Consider the following 22,489-nt stretch of genomic DNA (forward strand, 5'->3'; position numbering starts at 1 on the left):
ATATTTTAGAGGCAGGATTTAGGAAAATCAGTACAGGCAATACAATAAAAACACAACATCCAGACTCCCAATAAACACATCCATGACTGCTTCATTAAGCAAATTGTGATAAAATCAAATTATCAATTATATTAAAATAATAAATATTAAAACTTTCACTATTTTTTTTATTTTAATTTGATTTCCAAGTTCACGAAATGTTTTAGTTAGTTTTGATATCTTTCAAGAGTCTAGTTTCTATTTTTATTTAAGTTAATAAAAAAAAATCCTTCTAATTCCAGCTTTTACTTTAGTTTTAGTAAACTATACTAAACCTTGGAAAGCACATATTTAAAACTCTTCAAGTAGTTTATTCCTTCTCTGTATTTACATTAAGATACAGCAAAAAAATTATTATTAAAGTGCACGTTATCCATATTTAATGTACAGGCTTATGATGTAATTGTCCAGGCTTATGGATTTAATTGAATGCATTTCTTACTTTTTCAAATGTTTGAGAGAATGTTTTTTAAATTTTGTAGAAAAAGTAAATAAGAAAAGAAAATTAGATGAAAACTGTTAAAGATTTTAACAAAAGAATGAACTGAATAAACGGGTTTGTAGTTTAACAGTTAAAAACAATGTAATCTCTTCAACCACTTCCAGGGAAAGCGTTTTTCTCGGAGGTAGCGATTGTTTATCTTATAATGCACACAAAAACACTTAATGTCCAAGAACTCTAGACAATTAGAAACGTTTTAAAAGTATTTAGTGTTCTTTACAGCCTTTTTGAAGGAGCGATCTGCCTTTGCATAACTACGTTTCACCTTGCACTTCTACCATGAACTTTGCCACCTCTTCATCCCCTCTATCTAAACAACAGGCTCTGAAGTGCAGGCTGACACTTTGGAAACTCATAACCATTAACGTTTAGAGATTATGCTGTCTCATTTCAAGTTATTTATACTTATCTATCCAGAGTGGTACAAAAATTTGACTGGGGAAATTAGAGATTTTGTATTCTATATTTTCAGGCTTTTCAGCTCACCAAGGAAACAAGGACATTTAATAGTAACTTACAAAATTAATGTAGTTTAGCATGGGAACACCACATGCCTAAACAGAGTTAGTTATAACACTAACACTTGCACTGCAGACAATAAGAAAGTATTCAGTGCAGTTGTAGTACAATGAATAAATGCATGGATGTGAACAGACAGGGGAGAATTCAATGATTTATGTTTTGTTTTCTGTTTATATGTTTAATAAAAATCATGAGCTCTTTACTAAATGTTGCTTCTGTCTGGAAGCGAGGCCTCAGATGCTCCCTGTGGTCATTGACATCACTCACGCACATCAACATAATGGAACATGATGTGGTGTTATTATGTGTAAACAAATAAGCAAGTTCTTTCTTTTATCAGTCATTAACCTGCTAGCTCCTTAGTACAAAGTCTGTCTGGTGAATTTACAGTAAGTCAAAATCAGGTTTCCTGCCTTCTGTGCACACTTTTCTGGCGGCTCCATAGAATCGAACTGAATCCAATCTTCCAGCATTGTCCAAAGTACATGTGTAATGACGGCTTTATTTCTTAAGTTGGCAGACGGGGCTTTAAAACGGTTTTCCCTCTGATTAGGCGATCAGTCGTCTGCGAATAGCCCAAAAGTTCATCAGAGAAATAAGTAGAGATATAAATAATAATTTTGTCGTCCCTAATATGTGTTGAAACAAAGGAGCCCGAGCCTCAAAATCATCGCTCATGTGGCTTGCTTGCAATTTTACAAATAGGGAATAATTAATTAATGAATCAATAATATAGGTGGCAGGGATGATTAGTTGGATTACAACAATCAGAGAAGAGGACCAGGAAGAGTGTATGTGAGAGAACGGTGCAGAGCAAGGAGGACAATCATTTAGATTAAATCTGAACTTGTTCAAAGACTTCAATCTTACTTCATGTATTTTGTAGTCATCATAATCAGAAAATTCAGACTTCTACATACACGGCACTGAGTCCTGGGGGCAGCAGCATAAGCAGAGAAGCCCATACCTTCCTCTTTCAAGCCACCTCCTTCAGTTCATCCAGGGGAGCATCGAGGCATTTCCAGCCGAACTCAGAGAGATTATCTCCCCAGCGTGTCCTGGGTCTACCTTGGAGCCTGCTCACGGTAGGGGAAAACACCTCATCCAGGAGGCACCAAAAAGCATCCTTGTCAGATGCCTGAACCACCTCAGCTGGCTCCTTTCAATGTGGAGGAATGGCGGCTCTAATCTGAGCCCCTGAATGCCTAAAACCTATCACTAAGGGGCAGGCCAGCTTGTTTCCGCCACTTGTATCTGCAATCTTCTAAGCTGACAGGGAGTCGAATTTCTTGTATTTATTTTAATATAAAATTGTACATAAATTACTAATTCCAAATGTGTTTTCCACATGGAATTTTTTTGGTTTTGTCTGAGAATTTTCAGAAATATATTTTATGGACAGCAAGAAATCTGAAGACTGAAATAAAGCCCATTAACAAAAGTTCCTGGAAATGAGACACGCATAAATTAATAATCTAATTCAACCCTTTAATGCTCCTAAAATGACCACAGACCAGAGTGATGGGCTCCCAACTCTCCATATGCAGTTTAACCCACAATACAAAAAGCGGTTTGATGAGAGTGCTGGATTATGGAGTTCAGGCTATTTCCTGCTCTGATCAACACTAAATTTAGATTTGGAGGGTGAGTCATGTTAAAGATAAGAAGAAAATAAACTGAACAACAGAATTACACAGTGTCAGTATACTGATAACAGACATATCAACCCTACAACAATTAAGAATCACACATTCTGACCTGCAGTGAAGAAAGTTGTCAACAGGTATGAACTGGTTGAAGGAGCAAGGATCCAAACTGCGGCTGATCTCGACATTGTCCCCGGCCAGCAGTCGCACTGCAGCTCGGTTCTCCTCCTCAAATACGTGCCACTGCAGAGACGAGCAGAGCAGCAGGAGGTAGTCATCTGCAGACGGAAAAGGACAAAAATGGGAGACCCTAACCCAGAAGAGGAAAAGAAGATCAACAAAATAAGAACTTAGAAGATCAACTCACAGAATATGAATAAAGGATTGGGTCTCATGGCAAAGTCCGGTATGTAAAACCACTTAATCACATTAGAAGACAAAGGGTGAACAGCTGTTCTCCAGGGGTAATCTACCAAGCAAATGGAATAAAAGGCATAGCACAGATTATTTTCATTTATATATATTTATATTTCCTTTGAAGTGATTTAGGTGATTACATTTTTTATCTTAGAAACTTTTTTTATATTTTTTTCAAGACATGGAAGCAAAACTGCTACAAACTATTAGAAAGATCCTTACCAACACAGAAAGCAGGAGGGATGCCGATGCAGAGCAGATACTGCAGCACCATGAGGCCCGCTGTAAACGTGCAGTATTTAGACCACACTTCACCAATCGCCTTCCTGCGTCGCCGAGACAGGACGGCTAGCAAGGCGCAGGAATGGAGCAGGGCGTAGAAATCCATCCTCTGACCAATCACATTGACTGCAACGATTAAACTGATCTAAGAAGCAGTACAAGCATGGTAAGAAGTCAGAGATGTGCACTTTCAGTTAAAGAGAAACAGAATGAATACTGCAAGCCTGAAGAAGTACCTCGAGTCCAAATTTGTAGAAAAAGAAGTTGATGAAGTACTTGATGCATGGCAGGATGCCATGATCCAGGTGCTGCCTGGTGATGCCTTGGAAGATAATGCTGAAGGGTGGAGGCTTCAGGCTGTTATTGAGACGAAAGTAGAGCTGGTGGCGGTGGACAGTAGACTCGAACACCAGCAGACCCAGGACCATCAGATGGTTCTACCACAGTAAAAAAACAACAACCAATAATTACTTTAATGCTATAATAATAGTATGGATATCAAAGTATTATTTTCTCTAAACAAAACTACTGCTAAGTAACTGAAATCTAAATTTCTTAAAGATTTTTGCCCTAATGAAGTTTCATGACTAGTAAATGACTTTAAAAGATGCTCAATCATCCAGGTAAGTAAATCTCCAAAAGTTGATTCTGTTCATCTGGACAACTTTAAAAGAGCTTTTAAAAGCAGGTGCACTCTTTTCTAAATGTTGGAAACACATCACAATTTTTTTAAGATACCAAACTTTGACATGTATCAGCTCACCCTGAGACAGGGGAGGATCCTGCCCTCACACTTGCGCAGTGCTCCACACCAGTAGACGGGGTCAACGGGCTCGATGTAGAGAATAGACCTCCTCAGCAACTCCACCATGTTTCCCTTCAGCTCTGCTCCATCATCCAGGCCCGAGCTGTTGGAGGGAAGTAAACCCTAGACAAGGTAGTCAGACTCATTATCAAAGCCTGTTTCTACCTCAGTATCAGAGATGACATCAGGACCATGTGACTGAAGTTTGTAATGTTTGTGCATAGTAGAAGAAATAGCATCCCACATAACTACAATCCTGAGTGACACAGTGGCAGTTACATTCACAAATTAACTTAACATGCATTAGCAGGTTTGACCAGAGAACCTTCTTGCTGTGAGGTGAGTATAACTGCACTACCACAGAATACAAGCGCAAAAAACCCCAATAACACAGAAACGAGCCACTTAATCCAACCTCCAGAGACTTATAATTACAGAAAACTCACAGCAGTGCAGTTAGAGGAGTAATCAAGAGGTTTGATGACTTTGAGCTGGTAAAACATCTTGCACACCACCATGACGCATGCCCACACAGCAGAGATGTTTGATGCTAAAGGTCGTAACCGTGGGAATGGGAGTGCAAATGCCCACAGAACCAGGAAAAGCAAGTTCATCAGTGAAACCTGTGCAAAATATATTAACATATTTATGTACAGAGAAGAAGAAGAGCTGGAGGTTAAATGTACCCTCATCAACATCAGCACTAAGTAAATCAATACTGTTGGACATATTTTTTTTGTTGCTGCTTTAATAACTTGTATTTACACACCTATAGAATTTATGCATGCATGATCAGAGCCAACATCCCACCTCTTGCAGCGATACCCAGATGATGCCAGACGACACAATTTTGAGGCTGTGGAGCTCCATCAGCCTCCAGCTCAGCTCCTGGAGCCTTCGAAACCCCGACAGACCCTGGATGAGCAGCAGGCTCGCCCGATCCACAATCACAATCCACTTGTCCTCACTGCTGCTGTGCACTGTTTCTAAGAAGAGGGGATGATACCAAGGGTAGGAAAGGGCATCAGACATAATTTGATCATTAACACTGGATTATATCAATGCTGCAGCCGCAGACAGTAACAGTACAATCTCAGTTATCTGAAGAGGAAACATCAGAACATGTGAATAGACTCCAAATGCTCTAAACTGAAAGAGTAATGTTTGCATGTGTTTGCATGTGTTAAAGGAAGCCAACGAGTTTCAGAGAGTAAAATTGAAAAAACAACAACAACCTGTGCCAGCTTGTTAATGAAAAACATTGTTGTTACAGATACTACCTTCTCCTGTCTCCTCCTCCTGCTCTTCTGCCCCTTTTTCTGAGGAGCTTTGCTGTCCAATGCTGGCCAGAGTCTCCTGACTTTTACCATTTCCCATCTGCTCCTTCACAAGCCTGACAACCACAATGAGGGTGTTCCATTTAACTAAAAAACTGCAGGAATTCAGTAACAAATCCATCGGCAGTTTTACAGGTTGTTATATATCCAAGTATACGTAGTAACTTTTCATCCAAACAAATTATGTTCCAAATTAATACAATACAGAATGAAGATAATAAAACAACAATGAAAAGTTTTACCGTTTCTGGAGCTTTTGAATGTTTTCTTTAATCCTGGGACAAAATGAGAATAATGACAATACTTGTAATATTTCAGTTACCTCAAAGCACAGCCAGAGACTATTTTATTATTGCCCGACTTTTAATATTTTTATGTAACTGAAACATAATGTAATGCTCTCACCACATAAAGAAAGTTCATTTTGATTCAAATGCAGATTTTATCCACAGGCAGTGAATAAGCCGTGTGAGATGCGGTCAAATGTGGTGGATCTTTGTACAAACAATCAAAGTATTTGAACTGCGAGTACAATTAAAAATTTATAATAGGATAATTGCTACACTTACGTGTCAGATATCTCATTGACTGAATTCATGAGCTCTTCCTCTCTGTACGAAGAAAAGGACAAACGAGACACATAGTATGTAGTATAGTCAGTAGGCAATCAAAACGTAAACATTTCATACGACTTATTAAAATTTCCCTTAACAAAAAACCTAAAAACTCCCCTTCAAAGTTGTTTTGTTGTGCATCTTCTGACTGTACCCAGTGATGCTACAATTTTAACATCCTCTTATGACGAGTAGCACTTGAGCAGCTGCGAATTCACCTTGAACCTCAAAATCTTGCAGAACACAATCATTAACTTCTGTGCCAAACTGACCTGACTTTTACATCAAGTATCATTCGTGGTAATGAGTTAGGTCTCTGGCTACAATTCAACAATGGCTCAGGTGTGCAGGAAGACAACCCTGAAGGGAAGAATTTAAATCTGTTAAGGTGTTTTCAAGGAGTCATAGAGCTTTTTTATTGCACCTCATACAAAAAAGCCACAAAAATTGTTATTTCATTTATCTAGAGAGGGGGAAACCTATAATTACTTTTAAAATATAATAAAAATAATGTATTTTTTATATTTTCTAAGTAGATTTATCCTATTTTGACATACATGACTGCCTCATTTCTTTAAGTTTCTTTTAATATAACGCACCACATGTTCTTGTTCATATCGATATCAAAGGACAGAATGTTTTTTCTGAGCAGGATCTTTCCCTCCATACATTCCTGCTGTCTCACCTTGAAGTCTCTCTGACAGGTACGTTGTCCAGGTCAGTGAGAGTCAGAAAGTCAAAGTTAAAATAATGAAGCTGGAGGATACAAGCCAAAAGGAACGTAGCAGGAAGCAGAATGCGTGCAAACAGCTCCACCGTGTCGTACCGTTCCAGACCCAGGTCACGAAGACTGGAGAATCACATGGGAGAAAAACACACAACCTTATAACAAACAGCCAAGTCTGCTACAAAGACAAATTAAACAGATATAAAGAAGCTTCTTGCTTCATATCAAAATGGCTCCTAACACTAACAAAAATAAATTAATGAGTAACAATTCACGACCTACCACGAGTATATAGTACAAGACAAAAGACTCGAGTCTACACCCCTCATTTCTTTATATTTGCTTTCTAGGAGTCAGGCCTTCTTGCAATGTTTTAAAGTGCTCTTGAGCAATAGTTCTCAGGGCTTTCTCAAGGTCTTTCAATGTTTTTCTTTGGACATTGCCTGCTTTTTCATTCATTTTTGGTCCACTCCTTGTACCTGACCATTTCAGAGGAAAGTTTTCTCTTTATTAAGCCACTGACGTAAGAATCATACAAACATAAAAAGGACCAAACTCAAGGTATAAACCAGTGTCGTGTCTACACATAACTATGGAAAAACTCAATCTATCCTTTTCTACATCAAGTGTTGGGTAGAGAATATGACAGTGACCAAAACCATCCAGGTTTTTTCTAACCAAAAACTCAGGATGATGGGTGAAGTACAGGCTCTGATCAAAACTAGTAATTGCGCCTTCAGCATGAGGGACAGCTCTCTGTGCCAGAGCCAACCTAAGGAGGGGCATCAAACAGGCCAAGGAGGCCTACAGGAAGAGGAAAGAGAACTTCCTCACAGACCAGCTGCCAGAAGGTGTGAAGAGGCATCCAAGCCCTCAACAACTACAAATGCCAGAGCCCCCCCCCCCCCCCCCCCCCCCCCCCCCCCCATAACCCCCGACAGCAGGCTCAAACCTATAGCCCTCACGTGTTTTGAGCGGATAGTGTTTCAGCACGTCAGAGACTGTCTTTCACTGTATTTACATATGTGCTTGCACATGTTTCCATAAATTGCAGCATCTATTATCCCATTTACCTAACAAAATATAAAGAATCAAGAAGTTTCTAAAGACTTCTGCACAATACTGTATGAGACTCACCCTTCCTCTGACATCCCCATGATTTGTCTGAATAGCCCAGACACGCTTCTGAACTGGTACATGTAGATAGCTATCAACACCACCATGGAGTAACCAACAACCACTGCCCAGAACGTCTTCAGGAGTCGACGCCACACATCATAACGGATCTGAGAGAAAAAACACAGTTTATAATTTCTCCTGTAAGTCTTATAATTACCAATTAAATATCCATCCATCGATCCTCTTTCCCTTATCCTTTTCAGGGTAAGGGACGGATGGAGCCTATTCCAGCCACCATAGGGCGAGAGGCAGGGTACACCTTGGACAGGTTGCCAGTCTGTCCAGGGTGTACCTGGACAATAAATATATACATATATATATATATATTTAATATATAAAAATTAAACAAAATAGTTCAGAACAGCCAAATTAGATCTTCATTAAAAATGACAGTGTTGCATTTATCCTTCGAATCGCCTTGGTATGTAAAACACCGGGCGTTGCTGATGTTGTCTAAATAGACATGTCATGTCCAAAGCCATTAGGCCTTCCTGTAAGTGCCTACCATCTTTCTAAAAGGTCAGCAGAAACATAATATGGGCAAGAAAAAACAGTAAAACTGGAGCAAAAAAAGTGGCTGTGTATGTGCTTATTAGTCATAATCAATACTTTTAACTGGAAAAGAGTATGGATGAAGAGTAAACAGTCTGCCTTTGTGAGCTTTTCTACATTTTATGGAAGATCTACACCCACTCCGAACATTTTTACGCACAAACAACAGCTGAATGGTTCACTGATGTTAGTTTAGGAGTCAACACATTATAGTGTAAGATGAACCTAAAATATATTGGCTTTATGTGTTCTACAACAACATTTTAACTATAAAAGTGGATTAACTTTCCACTTAGTGACCCATTTCAAAATCATAGATAGATAGATAGATAGATAGATAGATAGATAGATAGATAGATAGATAGATAGATAGATAGATAGATAGATAGATAGATAGATAGATAGATAGATAGATAGATAGATAGATAGATAGATAGATAGATAGATAGATAGATAGATAGATATTTTGTGAGCTGAGTAACTATACTCTGATATAAGTCTACTTTAAGTTAGAGGACAGAAAACTAAGTTACTAACCTGGTAAAGAACAACACAGAAGAGGAAGAGGACAATGTAGAGGATTTTGTATACGACCACCTGAATGAGTGAAACATGATACAATGAATGAAACAATAGTATTTACTTATTATTTGCACGGCTCAGAAACAATTCAGACTGAGATTATAGAAACAGACGGATCCAATGACGTGTGGGACTATGGGAAGGAGCATTTTCATCTTCTTTTTCGTAAATAAGGTTTTACTAGCAGAAGACAAAACACATGCTGATATTCAACAGTACTGAAGAAGGAAATACATGTGAAAAAACAACAACAAGAATAACAATAAAACTACTTTTAAACCTATTACTTCTAATACTACTACTAATCATAATAATATTCGTTTTTGACCATACAGAGGCTCCTAAAGATCAGTTTGAAAATATTTTTGGAAAACTCTTTTTGCAATACATTTTTGTTTGCATTATATCCGACTTATAGAGAAAGGCTCTGCTTTATAATGATACAGTATGGTGCATTTTCAGTGCATTCAAGGACGAGGTGAGAGTGCATTGATGTTCGGGGAAGTCGGAGGAGTTGCAGTTACAAAGGTGACTGGAAGCGCTGGTTCCGCTCCCTCACTGATCACAGACAGACTCTCTGTGACTATGTCTGCAGATTAAGATTGTGCAGCCTTTACTGAAAGCCGCTGTAACAACATCTTCATTTTTACAGGATGTAACTGGGACTTCATCTCACAACTCTGTTAGATGAGCATTACTAAAGCTGCTGTACGTTGCCGTATGTAGCACCATGGGCTGAAACAGTAGCAAGATGAGTTCTTACAATAACCATGTTAGCCAGAGTGCTCACAGCCAGTATCTGGTGAGCACTGGGCACTACATGTAATGAGAATGCAAAAAACATATTGAGAAGCAAAGCAAAAAATAGTTGTTAAAAAACTTCTTCCTGTGATATTTAGGGCCTCTGTTAGTAAAAATCTGCCTTAGCCAATGCTACGATGTTTAAGTCTGTCATTAGATACCTTTCCAGAGAAGCTGACCACAAAGAACATAGAGCAGCAGAAGAGGATCCAGTACTTCACCAGAAACCCCTTTACACCTGAGATCAGTTTCGCTACCAGAGGAGATGGCTGATTTTCCTCCGCTGGCAAGGTGCAAAACAAGGAGGCAGAAACACAGTGAGAAAGAGAAGGAGGTAAGGGAGGGCATTACAGAGACAGCTTGATGATTAAACTTGTCTTGTTGATGTCAGGATGATTTTCATTAGTGCCCAGGTAGGAGTTACATTACTCCAACATCTTCTGACATATAATCTCGAGAAAATCAATGAAAAGATAAATTACGTGGCACGACTTTGACTTCATCCAGAGATTCTGCCTTCATGCTCTGCCCCTCCTGTCTCTCCTTCAGCTGCTGACGAAACATCAACCAAAAGCTGAAGGTGTAGAAGACCTGCAGTGAAAATAGTTTATCATAAACACAAAATACACAAGTTTGTGTACTTAGTAAATATTAAGCTGAAGCAGACCTGTGTTGGGAACAAAAAATTATTTTAAAAAAATCTGTCAAAAGTTTTCAAAGTACACTAGTCTGTGAATACTGTTGGAAAATTCTTGTTTAAGAAAGATTTAAACTGAATTCAGTGACTTCAGACTGTCTGGTTAAAAAAAACACAAATTTCCTTATGGTAATAAACTTTAGATGGAATACATGAACACACTGATAAATAAATGTCAGGAAGAAAAAGTGAATTAGAGTTATATTAGATAATAAATGTGTACAAAAAAAAAGCCAAACTACTATACAATAGTAATTTTTACTAAGTACATAAGGTTACTGTATACAGTAAGGCTCGTGTTTCTTAAATGACTGAACGGTAACACACACAAAAAACAATATAACCTACAAGCTAAGGTAGGTCTAAATACAGCTTTATTGTTTTTAATGGAAGCGAGAACCACAGAAGGAAATTACAATAGTTTATCAGGTCCATTCCTGCTCCTTATTACCCTGTCATGGCTAACCTTTGCTCCCAGGTGGACACAGGGTGCAGGGTGATAGCTGTTCAGGTCAAAGTCCACTATGACCGCCGGGGGCAGACCCGGGTACAACTCGGCCCGGCTCAGCCGGAGCCCGCTCAAGAAGCCCAGCACCACCAGCACGGTGCCATAGATGGCGAGGAAAGGGGCGGACATCATGGCATACCGCCTTCTGTCTCTCATCATCCAAATTATACAGGACCACACAAGCATGGCGAAAGTCAGCCAGTTGTTGTAGGTGATACTCCAAATCTGTATGCAGTGGATATCATAACAAAAACAACTTTTTTAGCCGCTTAGGGTGAGTTAGCTAATATTGTTAATGTTGTGAATAATAGTTATAGTTAACTTCATAACGACATAGTGAGCCTGCTATTAACTATGCAAAGTTGCTTGCTAATCTTTACTCACCCAAATATGGCTGCTTTAGCTTCAACTGGTCAGATGTTAATTAGTCAATTTGTGATAAAACTCGTACGAAAACTAACAATACTACTAAGATCTAGTAATATAGTAATAGTAAAAAAAATTTTTTCAAAAGTCATGTTTTTCATTTTATTTTAGCTAACTAAAATGCCTTTCACATCTAGATTTAATTTTTATCTTAGTTACAGTTAACTATAATAACCTTGGTAGAAAATAAAGAAAATACCTGTAGACTCTGGGTATATATAAATTAGTCTTGCAGTTGTCTAAAGTATTGTAACTGTATAAAAAAGTGGTTTCAAAAAACAAATAAACCAGTTTCTTTAAAGGTTGAAACTTCATAGCTAATGTGTAAATTCTCCTTATCTTTGCTTGTAATATAATGTGACCTATACCTAATGTCTTCACCTGTTCAACACTGTGATGATACTGGTTGTGGCTGCTAAAAAAAAGTCACCACACAGAACACATTTATGAACCAGCATGATTATTTGTACTCTACCATCATGATGATAAGGCCGCTGACGTAGCTGTGCTTTTGCACCTGCTGACCAAAAATGACCAGACCACTTGGGCCTGAAGGTGGAGGCAAGGTCTCTGTCAGACTCTCATGGACCTCCTCAGTCTGCTCCTCCACATCTTCCTCGCTTTCTGTGTCTGGCAAAAGAGGGAGGGAAAGTAAAGAATGAAATGAAAGGGTTTAGTGAAAAATAAAAGTTGACTCTATATCATAGTGGTTTACATATTTACCTAACAAACAAAAAGTTCCCTGGTTCCATACCAAGGAGGACACACAAATCTTTTTTGGGGTTGTGTGAAGAAGGACATCTGTCATTAAAAAATCTGCCAAATCTATATGCAGTGACCCCTTATGAATAAGAGAGCAGCTGAAAGTAGCTTCTGCTTTTTTATCAAGTTTGTGTACCGTATAGTTTTAGTTAATTAAATATGTATTTAAGTTTTCTGTGATTACCATGAGACAGTGAGTCCTTGCCCTCATAATGTGGTAGAGGGTAACCGTTTGTGTAATCTGCCCCTCCTAATGGACATCCAAGACTGTCAGTGTGGAGATCTTGCCAGGAGTTTCCTTTGATCAAAATCATTGGCTGAAGAAAGAGAGCAAATTATGCTGTGTGTTACAACAAAACTGTAGGATAATCTCTAAGAAATTTTAAGTGAGTCCACATCTGATTGAGAATTCAGTGTACTAAATAGAAAATGCTAAAACATCCTCACCTCGTCAGGTAGATAGGTTTCCTCATCTGTGCTACTTAAAAGCTAAAAAGGGAAATCTCGACTTTAATAGGCGTTTAAATACCAACTTGTAGTAATAAAACTATGTGATGTCCAATAATTTATTTAACAGCCATTAAGCTTTCAGCATGAATTCAGGATCACTGATATAAGTACCAACCAGAACGATAGTTGGATGCAAAATTCAATAATGAAGTTACCTCTTGCTTATCTCCTGAGATGTAGATGACCCTGGAGAAGCTTGGAGGAGCGTCTGGACTTTCTACTGGACTCTCACCCTCATCTGCTTCATCCTGAGAAGCACAATCACTATCAAAAGTCTGCCAAGTAAGTGAAAACCATGCGGACCAGCAATGGCAGAGTAGCGCTCAAAGTAATAGTAAAACTTGCACTTCTACTTGTAGTACTGTTGGGAGTGGCAACCTTCCAAGATAAGCTGGTAGAACCTGGAAATCTGCTTCCTTGGGCAACACAGTTGTGGAAGTTGGGGCAGAGATGTGTTACTGGTATGATAAAAGCAGTAGTTTTCTAAGCTCAAGTCACTGCAATAGCTGAAGAGCAGATAATGTATGCACAACTCTAGTGTTTAAAAGCAACTTCTCCCCTCGTCAGCAAAGGCAAGTGTTGCTTATTAAAATCCACCAGCCAGAAACATTTTTTTTAACCTCATTGGACTTTACACCCATGTGACTGGATCTTGTGTGACTTAAAATAACCCAGCTGTCTGCATTATTGTCTGTGTGTGTGTTTTGTCACTGGCTTGTCTTCTGCCCAGGAACCTGCACGAGTTCTGATGTGTGTGAGCGTGTATTTTTCTCATTTTAATTAACAAAAAACCCATGTTTGTCATTTCGAACCTATCCCATATGACTTTTGACTCTAAACATATTTAGTCTGACACACACACGCGCACCTTCTCTGTGACATGAACCCATTTGTGCAGCAAAGCCACTAGTGTGTAGTAGAGGAGTAGAAGAACCAACGGGTTGAGGAAGTCTGGCCAGCTGACGTTTGTGTGCACGCTAAGAGAGTGCAGGTTTGAAGTGTCGGATCTGATGACTCCTATCATACCAAACAATCTGGAGATGAATGGGAAGAGTAAAGGGAGAGAGAGAAAAGTGCCACGTAAGGCATATTTTTAGTAAAAAGAATTTAAATAAAGAAATAGAAGAACCAGACTGATATAATTTAAATATCTACTCTTATTTCTATACCTGGGATAAACATCTTCTGGTGGTATAAGCTCCTGGGAAAGTGGCAGCTGATAGAGATACAGAACCAGCAGGTGTCCTCCGCTGAAAATGGCCATCATCACACACAGGGAGCTGAAGAGCAGCATGCTGATGGAGCGGCCAAACACCCACCACCACACCAGCCCCAGGAACACCCCGAAGTACACTCCTGAGGTAAGGGAGGGCAGTATGATACCTGTACACACATAAAAGATGACAAGCCATGAAGAAAAAGGTGATTTAGGCAATACTCACCATTTTTAAGCTATAGTAAGCTGGCATGCACAAAGCTGCTGCTGTATTGTACCTGCCAACCCCAGCAGCAGAGTCACCACCACCTTCCCTGCTGTGTTCATGATAGCTGACAGCAGCAGCCTCAGTCCAGCTGCAAACACTATGAGCTTCTGGACAAATTGTGGTGGACCCGACTGTACCGGCAGGGTAGTAGTCTCTTCTGAGCTGTCAAAGGATGAACCCTCGATTTCACTTCCATCCTCTGACTCCGTGTCAGAGGTTTCCACATCCTGAAAGATCCATGAAACAATCAGCGCTTTGTTAGCTTAATGCAGGGAAGTCAAACCAATAGAACATTGTGGGCCACATACAGCCTGCTTTGATCTGAAGTGGTTCAGACCACTGAAACTCACCATTCTGTCATTGTAAAGACATTTAGCTAAACATTTAATCCCTGAGATGTCTTAATATAAGAAAAAAGAAGCACACAATAAATGTGTAAAATTACAGAAAAAGGTCTAGTTGCTCATTCCCCAGACTGCCCCGTATTTGTAATAATGTTTTTTGACTGATGACTCACTGAATGGCAAAGTGAGTCATCTTTATCAACAGAAAAAGCTGTAAAATGTATTAAAATACAGTTCAAAATCTTTGTACTCCTTCATATTATCCAAAACTTTCCAGCAGACTAGACTGGAGTCTTTGCTGGGCTGATTCTGGTCCCTGGGCCTTATGATTGATACCCCAAGGGTAATGTTGTGTCATAGTGACTATAGCTGTTGACAAGCGAGTGGTTACCTGAGGGTCAGAGGGCGGGATTCCGTTTTCATGGAGGTTGACCTGAGGCACGGGGCGTAGCAGTTTCCTGCAGAGCCTCAGTATGAACAACGTAGAGACCAAGAGGCCCACGTCTGGGAGCAGGAGACGTACAATATTCCCAGGATCAACCGAGCTAAATCTGAAAATACACATACATTAACATTTGATCTTCACTGATCTCCAATAGATGATACATCAATTTGTTTATAAGCACATTTAAAAAAAACAACACAGGCTACCCACCTTACAATTCCCAAATGGTAGAGAAATCCATCCCAGAAGCCACTAACTGTTAGAAAAGGGGAAAACCAAACAGCCATCAAGTTAAAAAGCATTATTCCTGTTTTAATTGGGTATTTCTTTGCACTGTTTTATAGTCAAATTATTTTTTTGGCTGTCTTTGAGGTCTGCTCGGAGGATTGGTGACATTTTATTATAAAAATTGCTCATTTATTGTGACCAGAGTTTTGTTTTCACCTTGTGGAGGAATGTATGCGAAGGGGATCTGCAAGAAGCACTGCAGGGTCAGGAACATCAAACTCGTGTAGATGATCAGCCGCAGGAACTGCCCAGTTTGACCTAAGACCAGTAGCAAGCAGGAAGCAAAAGTAAGTGCAATTACAGAATTCAGAACAAAGTCTTTTGTTCTGTGTAATGAGCTAGAAATGGTTTATGGTTTACCGTAGTGCAAACAGTTACGCCCATAATTTATTTGACCATCACATAGTTTGTAGTTTAACACCTGTGTACACAACCACAAGCCATGTGGGGGACACAGCAAACATGTGGAAGAAGGTGCTCTGGTCAGATGAGACCAAAATGGAACTTTTTGGCCAAAATGCAAAACGCTATGTGTGGCGGAAAACTAACACTGCACATCACTCTGAACACACCATCCCCACTGTCAGATATGGTGGTGGCAGCATCATACTCTGGGGGTGCTTCTCTTTAGCAGGGACAGGGAAGCTGGTCAGAGTTGATGGGAAGATGGATGGAGCCAAATGCACGGCAATCTTGGAAGAAAACCTCTTGGAGTCTGCAAAAGACTTGAAACTGGGGCGGAGGTTCACCTTCCAGCAGGACAATGACCCTAAACATAAAGCCAGGGCAACAATGCAATGGTTTAAAACAAAACATATCCATGTGTTAGAATGGCCCAGTCAAAGTCCAGATCTAAATCCAATTGAGAATCTGTGGCAAGATCTGAAAACTGCTGTTCACAAATGCTGTTCATCTAATCTGACTGAGCTGCAGCTGTTTTGCAAAGAAGAATGGGCAAGGATTTCAGTCTGTAAATGTGTAAAGCTGGTAGAGACATACCCTAAAAGACTGGCAGCTGTAATTGCAGCAAAAGGTGGTTCTACAAAGTATTGACTCAGGGGGCTGAATAATTACGCACACCCCACTTTGCAGTTATTTATTTGTAAAAAATGTTTGGAATCATGTATGATTTTTGTTCCTCTTCTCACGTGTGCACCACTTTGTTTTGGTCTTTCACGTGGAATTCCAATAAAATTGATTCATGTTTGTGGCTGTAATGTGACAAAATGTGGAAAAGTTCAAGGGGGGCAAATACTTTTGCAAGCCACTGTAATGTGGTATGCTGGAGCAGTTTGTCTTCTGCTCCACGTCTTACTCTCCCCATCATTCTGGTACAAGTTAATCTTGGCTTCATCTGTCCGAGGATTTTGTTTCCCCAGAGCTGTTCAGGCTGTTTTAGATGTTTTCTTGCAACATTGCCCTCTTATTCTTCATTGTAACCTGTGGTTTGCATCTTTTTGTAAATTCTTTGTATTTCCATTTATGAAGGTGTCTCTTTATTGCGGACCTCAACAATGATACAACTATACACGTTTTTTCCAACCCTTTGAATTGAAGGTGAAAATCTTCAATCGCATCGTGATTGTTTGATTTAAAATCCATTGTGGTGAATTACAGAGGGAAAAATACAAAATTTGTCTCTCGAGGAAACAAATGATGTATTTCACTATATATGTTGATAGAAAAGGTCCCGAGGTGTGACTTTGATGTTTTAATCTTTAATAATTAGCAATTTCTCTCCCTCTAAATGTTACCAAGAAAACTTTATGAAATTAGGACAAAATCTATTATTTTTATCTTTTATGAAATCACAAATAACTAACACAATTACTCATAGACTGAAAATACTGAGTCAATTCAACTTTCTTCAAACTTTAACCGTAATTCAAATATAAAAGATGAATATGTAAATAAAATGTGAGCAGGACAAAATTTGTGACACCCTGGTATAAAATTTATAGAGAAACAAAAGTCAAAGAAAGAGATGTCCTGAAAGGCAAAGCAAGCAAACTGTTGCAAAACAGAATATTATGCAATAGTTTTTTAAATCTATTATATTGTTCTATAATTGTTGGAAGCCAGAATTGTATCTGAAATTAAGTAGGATTAATTCCACAGGTGTAGTTGCAGAGAAAAGTAGGTTTCAATAAAAATAGAAGTTGCTTTTATCTTTGCTGTACACCACGTGTTTTGTTGTCTCCTGTTCAACTCAATAATCATTTTTATTCCCCTTAAATAAAGCCGGCATGTTACTCTCTGAGTTCTGGGACACATATACACAAAAACACACAGTAATGGATGCATCCTGTGGTTCTCTTCAGACATTGTTCAGCAGAATATTGTCTCCCAGACACTTGGCAGTAAATTGGACTGGTTCTGTCCATACTTCAGTTTCTTTAAAAGAAACTGGACACTCAAGTCTCAAAGAAACGCCTGGCTCTGTCACAACTGGTCTAGTACAGCTATTTATCCAATGAAATCGCTTTGTGGCACTATTTTTGAAATCACATTCGTGTCACAACATTATTTGCACAAGTTCCGAATTTATTATCTTTTAGACTGTCATTAAAGATATTAATGACAGTCTAAAAGTGAGTTGCTGTGTTGCGATTTTGGCTGTATATTCAAATAAATAAAACAGTTCATAGTCTCAGGGCTAGAGTTCTTGTAATCAAAAGGTTGGAGATACAAAGCATTAATAGCTGACGTGGCTTAGCATTAGCTGAGCCAGCAAATGCGTTGTCGATGTTCACGCTTTTTACTAAAAGCATTGTTTCATAAAACACACACGTACACACTCTCTCCAGCATAGGTGGGTGCACAGAAACGCATGAGCCGTACACACACGATGTACACAGGCTTCACCACTTAGTCCAAGCGCAGTAAGATTATAGCAGGGGGATTTATGAAGCTGAAGGGTAAACAGTTTTTATATGGAGGCATAGAAAAAGAGCGAAAGAAGAAATGCTGTGAAAATGCTGACATTACATCTTTTAATTCCTTGCTGTAATTACCAGGCTATGTATAATTGATTTGACCATTCAAACCACTTCCCCTTTACAAAGTACTTTGAGGGAGGGATACATATACTTTAATTCATCAGAATGCTGTGATCAATACAGAGAAGGCAGACACACACACATGCTGTAGACATATATACATCGCACACAGGTTGATTTACTTGCGCTGGTCTTTACATTTCTTTTACTTCACATCAGATTACTTGATTTCTCCTACTTTTGCACATACGTCATGTGAAACTGTGTCTGCTCTTTAAACTAAGTTTAAAAAAAAGGGAAAGGCAACCAGCGAAAACACAAAATACAAGTTTGAAATGATAAGTAGGTAAGTAACATCACAAAACTGTACATAAATTAGCGTAAAATAAATTAAAAAAATTAAATGGCATAAAAAACAATGCAAAAAGCAGTTAAGATAGAGACTAAACTAAAATAAGCAAATATATAAATTCCTAGTTATATGAATTTATATATAATGATCAAGTAATACCAGCCTGACCTTGCGAAAACAAAAAAGTATTTGCCCAAACCTCAAAGCACTGCTAATTGTTTGGAGTATGATTTGTCACACAGAGACTGTATAACTGTGGATGTCCTGTTCCATCGAATCATCGCCTGAACTGAACAGAAGCATGAACTGACTAAACGGCCTCAACATGCCAAAATTAAAAGAAGCCACAAGAAAGAAGGTGAGTGAATGACGTCAGGGTCATGAAGCTAATTCTAAATTTCTAAAAATGTATCTTAATTTTTATCAGTTTTAACCAAACATTTTAATCGTTAAAATAAGATGCCAGATCAATATTAGGTTTGAATGCCACAGAGCATTTGGTGTACAAATATGTGGAACCGCAAATTTTATACAACACATCACAAGAAATGTTTCTTAAAGTGAAAGCATTTTCTCTAACCCACGATTGTAGGAAATGAACATTGTTTTTCTACAATTACCTGGTACATGCTGGAATAATCTTATAAGCTTAAAGTTCAGGCAAAAAAGACTGAATCACTGATGTTGTTTAGATTTGAATCAAGTTTGAACCAAGACCTTTACATTATGATTCAGAGCAACAACATGCCAGATGACATCATTAGCCTCTGGAGCCCCTCTCACCTTTCATGGTGACCAGACTCGGGTTCGGCAGCAGCGGTAAGATGAGCAAAAACAGGAAATATACCAGTGACAGACCATTATAGCGGAAAGATGAAGCTGAGAAGCAGAGGGGAAAAAACACAATGGGTCTGAGAGAAATTCAAAGAAAAAGAGTATTTTTTATAAGGCACAGCATGCTTCTTTTTAATGTTAATTATTATGTAAACTCTAAAATACTCGTAATGTTTCATCTAAGGTAGCAGGTACACATCACAACAGTAAAACACACATAATGAAACAAAGGCTAAAAGAATAAACTGTGTCTAGTATACCTTTGATTTTTTTTTTATAGTATAACAATTTATAAAACCTGGCTGAAAGGGTTGTTCTGGGTTGTCTATCCACATCAGTATGACTACTCTGCTTATAGTAACAGCACTGAGTGTATACTACTTAACAGAAGCCCTATCATTTTCCTGTTATTCTTGCCCATTTGATAAGCAAAGGTGCACTTTATGCATAATTAAATTAACCCCAACCTAAAGTTGTTTTAAAAAAAAAGGTTACACACTTCTGGGGTGATTTCTTATGTGTAGGAAAAATCCCTGGTAAGCTGTTATTACCATTAATATAAGCCATTATATTTGTTTTAGCAAGGAAACCTTAGTTAACAAAGCTGGTTAAAGATGCTGATGGTTTTCGATTGGTTTGCTCTATGCTGGAAAAGACCTGAGTTCAACAAGTAGACCTAAAATATTTTGGAACAGGAATAAATATTAATTTAGTTGACTAATTTAAAAAAGCCCTACAATTCAGCTAATATTTTGGTACTGCTGCTGGATGATTTGTTAGAATCTTAAAGAATATTGCTTAATACTGACTACCTCATACCTAACCTCAAATATGATACATTCATTTTAAACAACATTATAACAGCAAAATGAGAACATTTATGCCAGCAGAAATACCAACAAATGATAATCAAAATGCTCCTAAGCAGCAAGCACAGGTTAAGTGTTAACCTTACCCTGTAGCACATAGGGCCGTTATGTGCATGTTTCACTTAAACAGTTTACACGATGGTGGGTACAGAAATACTGCTCAGATAGGAGTAACTGTTTTTCATCAGCACGGTCTACCTCAGGTTTAATCTGGCAGCACATTGCTTCTCACAAATTGTTTTTGTGTCTCGATAATATGCTGCAACAAGGGTTCACCAGTAGCTTTTACCCAACTTATGCTGTGTTAACAGATATGCAACCTTTAGTAAACACCTGAAGATTCTTGCCATGTAAACTTTTACACCCAAAAATCTGAAACCGCGTCTATTACATATCCCTATAAACCCCACCATCTCCGGACAAAACCACCAACACCAGCAGTAAAAATAAATAAAAATTAAATAAACATACAGACATCAACTCACCAGTGAGCAGGAGCAGGGGTAGTAACAAGTTATACAGCATCCCAACCACAAGGTCCCCCGCCATGTCCTCCTCCGTGTGTCAGAGACACCCAAACTGCTCCTTCAGATGCTCTCACTCGCTGGATGTCCGCATAAATAAGTAAGTGACTTAGTTATGTGGAGGGAAATTCCAGCCCGCTCACATATTTGTCAGAAGAGAACTCATGTTGCCTCAATCAAAGTATCTTATAGTACAGCAAAGAAAAAAATAACACGAGGACGAGAAGCAGTGCGATTAAAAAACACAGCAGATTCAAATATTGTGTGCGGATAATGACTCCCTTTGCTCTTCGCTTGTGTTTCTGTCACACCCTCCTTTCCGCCTCCTCCTCACCTCCCTCTTCTTTCCCTTTCTCTCTCTCTGTCTCTCTCCCAGACATAATGGGTTGTAACCCAGCATCTCTGTTACTATCCTCATATTGTAGCTAATCTCACTCAGGAGAATATCCACTATCGTTGCTTCACTGTAAAACACGCTTGCAGAATTACACAAAAGCAGACGAACACCAAAGTGCAGCAGTGATTTTTGTGTGACTCTGCTGAAAGATGTCATTGGGGAGTATTATAAGTTTCTGCATGTGCAAGTTGCATCCATGCCTTCATTCTTGCATTGTATTCGAACTAGTGTATCCCAGAATCTTCTCTATCTGATATATGTGAAACCCATACAGATACTCTCATATCTCGTTGTTTGTTTCCTTAAAGCCGCGTCAGGCTGGCTCATCATATTTGCACTGAGGGGTGAAGGGAAGTGTATCTAATATTCATGGATGTGAGGCCATTAAAGAGCTGGTGTGACTACAGAGGGATGATCAATGCAAGGACTTACAATGCAATAACATTAACTTTGTTCTAAATATAAGAGAAAGGCTGGGGGAGAAAAATCCAGTATGATCTTTTTGTGTTTCAAATGATAGTTTTGGCAACATAAATAATGTAAATGTGTTAAAATAGCCTCTTCCAGGACTATTAGTAGAGTGAGACTGGAAAAGCACTTTATTAGCATTTAATTAACCGTGGCACAGGTTTGAGGAAGCAACAGCGTTTATGCATTATGTAGTGTAAAATTATGTTCATTTAATTTAAATTGCAGTATTGTAAAGTTTAAGGATTTGCAGGAATGCAGGAATTTGCTGTGTATAAGAACAGGAAAAAAAAGAAATACCAGCTTCTTAAATAAAAAAAGATAACTTAAAACATTAAAAGTAGTAGTTGTTGTCCTAAAATGTCACAGTTTTCTTCTTGTTTATATATTGCAAGGAATCAACACTTTGTATAGCAGGTCAATCTATGTGTGATATTTTAATCAAATTCATACAGCATCCTCTGAGTTTTAGCGGGGTACTGAGTGTGAATCTTATTTTCTCCGTGTAAAGCAAAGCAGCAGAAATGATATTTGTGAATAGAGGTCACATTTTGGTCTTTAAATAATCACTCAAGTT

The 22,489-nt window shown here is 38.6% G+C and overlaps 1 protein-coding gene across 1 annotated transcript in view; it reads right to left on the reverse strand.

The window, feature by feature from the left end:
* Window positions 1-21,072, reverse strand: part of LOC147305069 (piezo-type mechanosensitive ion channel component 2) — a 33,746-nt gene extending 12,674 nt beyond the window's left edge. Inside the window, exons 1-28 of the mRNA XM_086276744.1 lie at window positions 21,009-21,072; window positions 19,604-19,699; window positions 15,626-15,727; window positions 15,392-15,437; window positions 15,128-15,287; window positions 14,403-14,619; window positions 14,078-14,291; window positions 13,771-13,942; window positions 13,064-13,156; window positions 12,846-12,887; window positions 12,583-12,715; window positions 12,112-12,266; window positions 11,169-11,435; window positions 10,488-10,596; window positions 10,167-10,288; window positions 9,160-9,219; window positions 8,029-8,177; window positions 6,850-7,014; window positions 6,120-6,161; window positions 5,793-5,825; window positions 5,494-5,606; window positions 5,024-5,199; window positions 4,660-4,836; window positions 4,172-4,336; window positions 3,645-3,845; window positions 3,349-3,553; window positions 3,077-3,178; window positions 2,822-2,987 (exon numbers count right to left, since the gene is read on the reverse strand). Coding sequence (XP_086132870.1) covers window positions 2,822-2,987; window positions 3,077-3,178; window positions 3,349-3,553; window positions 3,645-3,845; window positions 4,172-4,336; window positions 4,660-4,836; window positions 5,024-5,199; window positions 5,494-5,606; window positions 5,793-5,825; window positions 6,120-6,161; window positions 6,850-7,014; window positions 8,029-8,177; window positions 9,160-9,219; window positions 10,167-10,288; window positions 10,488-10,596; window positions 11,169-11,435; window positions 12,112-12,266; window positions 12,583-12,715; window positions 12,846-12,887; window positions 13,064-13,156; window positions 13,771-13,942; window positions 14,078-14,291; window positions 14,403-14,619; window positions 15,128-15,287; window positions 15,392-15,437; window positions 15,626-15,727; window positions 19,604-19,699; window positions 21,009-21,072 — 3,746 coding nt within the window. The remainder of the gene's footprint in view (window positions 1-2,821; window positions 2,988-3,076; window positions 3,179-3,348; window positions 3,554-3,644; window positions 3,846-4,171; window positions 4,337-4,659; window positions 4,837-5,023; window positions 5,200-5,493; window positions 5,607-5,792; window positions 5,826-6,119; window positions 6,162-6,849; window positions 7,015-8,028; window positions 8,178-9,159; window positions 9,220-10,166; window positions 10,289-10,487; window positions 10,597-11,168; window positions 11,436-12,111; window positions 12,267-12,582; window positions 12,716-12,845; window positions 12,888-13,063; window positions 13,157-13,770; window positions 13,943-14,077; window positions 14,292-14,402; window positions 14,620-15,127; window positions 15,288-15,391; window positions 15,438-15,625; window positions 15,728-19,603; window positions 19,700-21,008) is intronic.
* Window positions 21,073-22,489: the final 1,417 nt, after the last annotated feature.

This window comes from Aulonocara sp. 'chitande type north' Nkhata Bay, linkage group LG20 (assembly GCF_057382095.1).
Source record: "Aulonocara sp. 'chitande type north' Nkhata Bay isolate Kocher_YH1m ecotype deep benthic linkage group LG20, A_spYH_male_GT1.1, whole genome shotgun sequence".
NCBI lineage: Eukaryota > Metazoa > Chordata > Actinopteri > Cichliformes > Cichlidae > Aulonocara > Aulonocara sp. 'chitande type north' Nkhata Bay.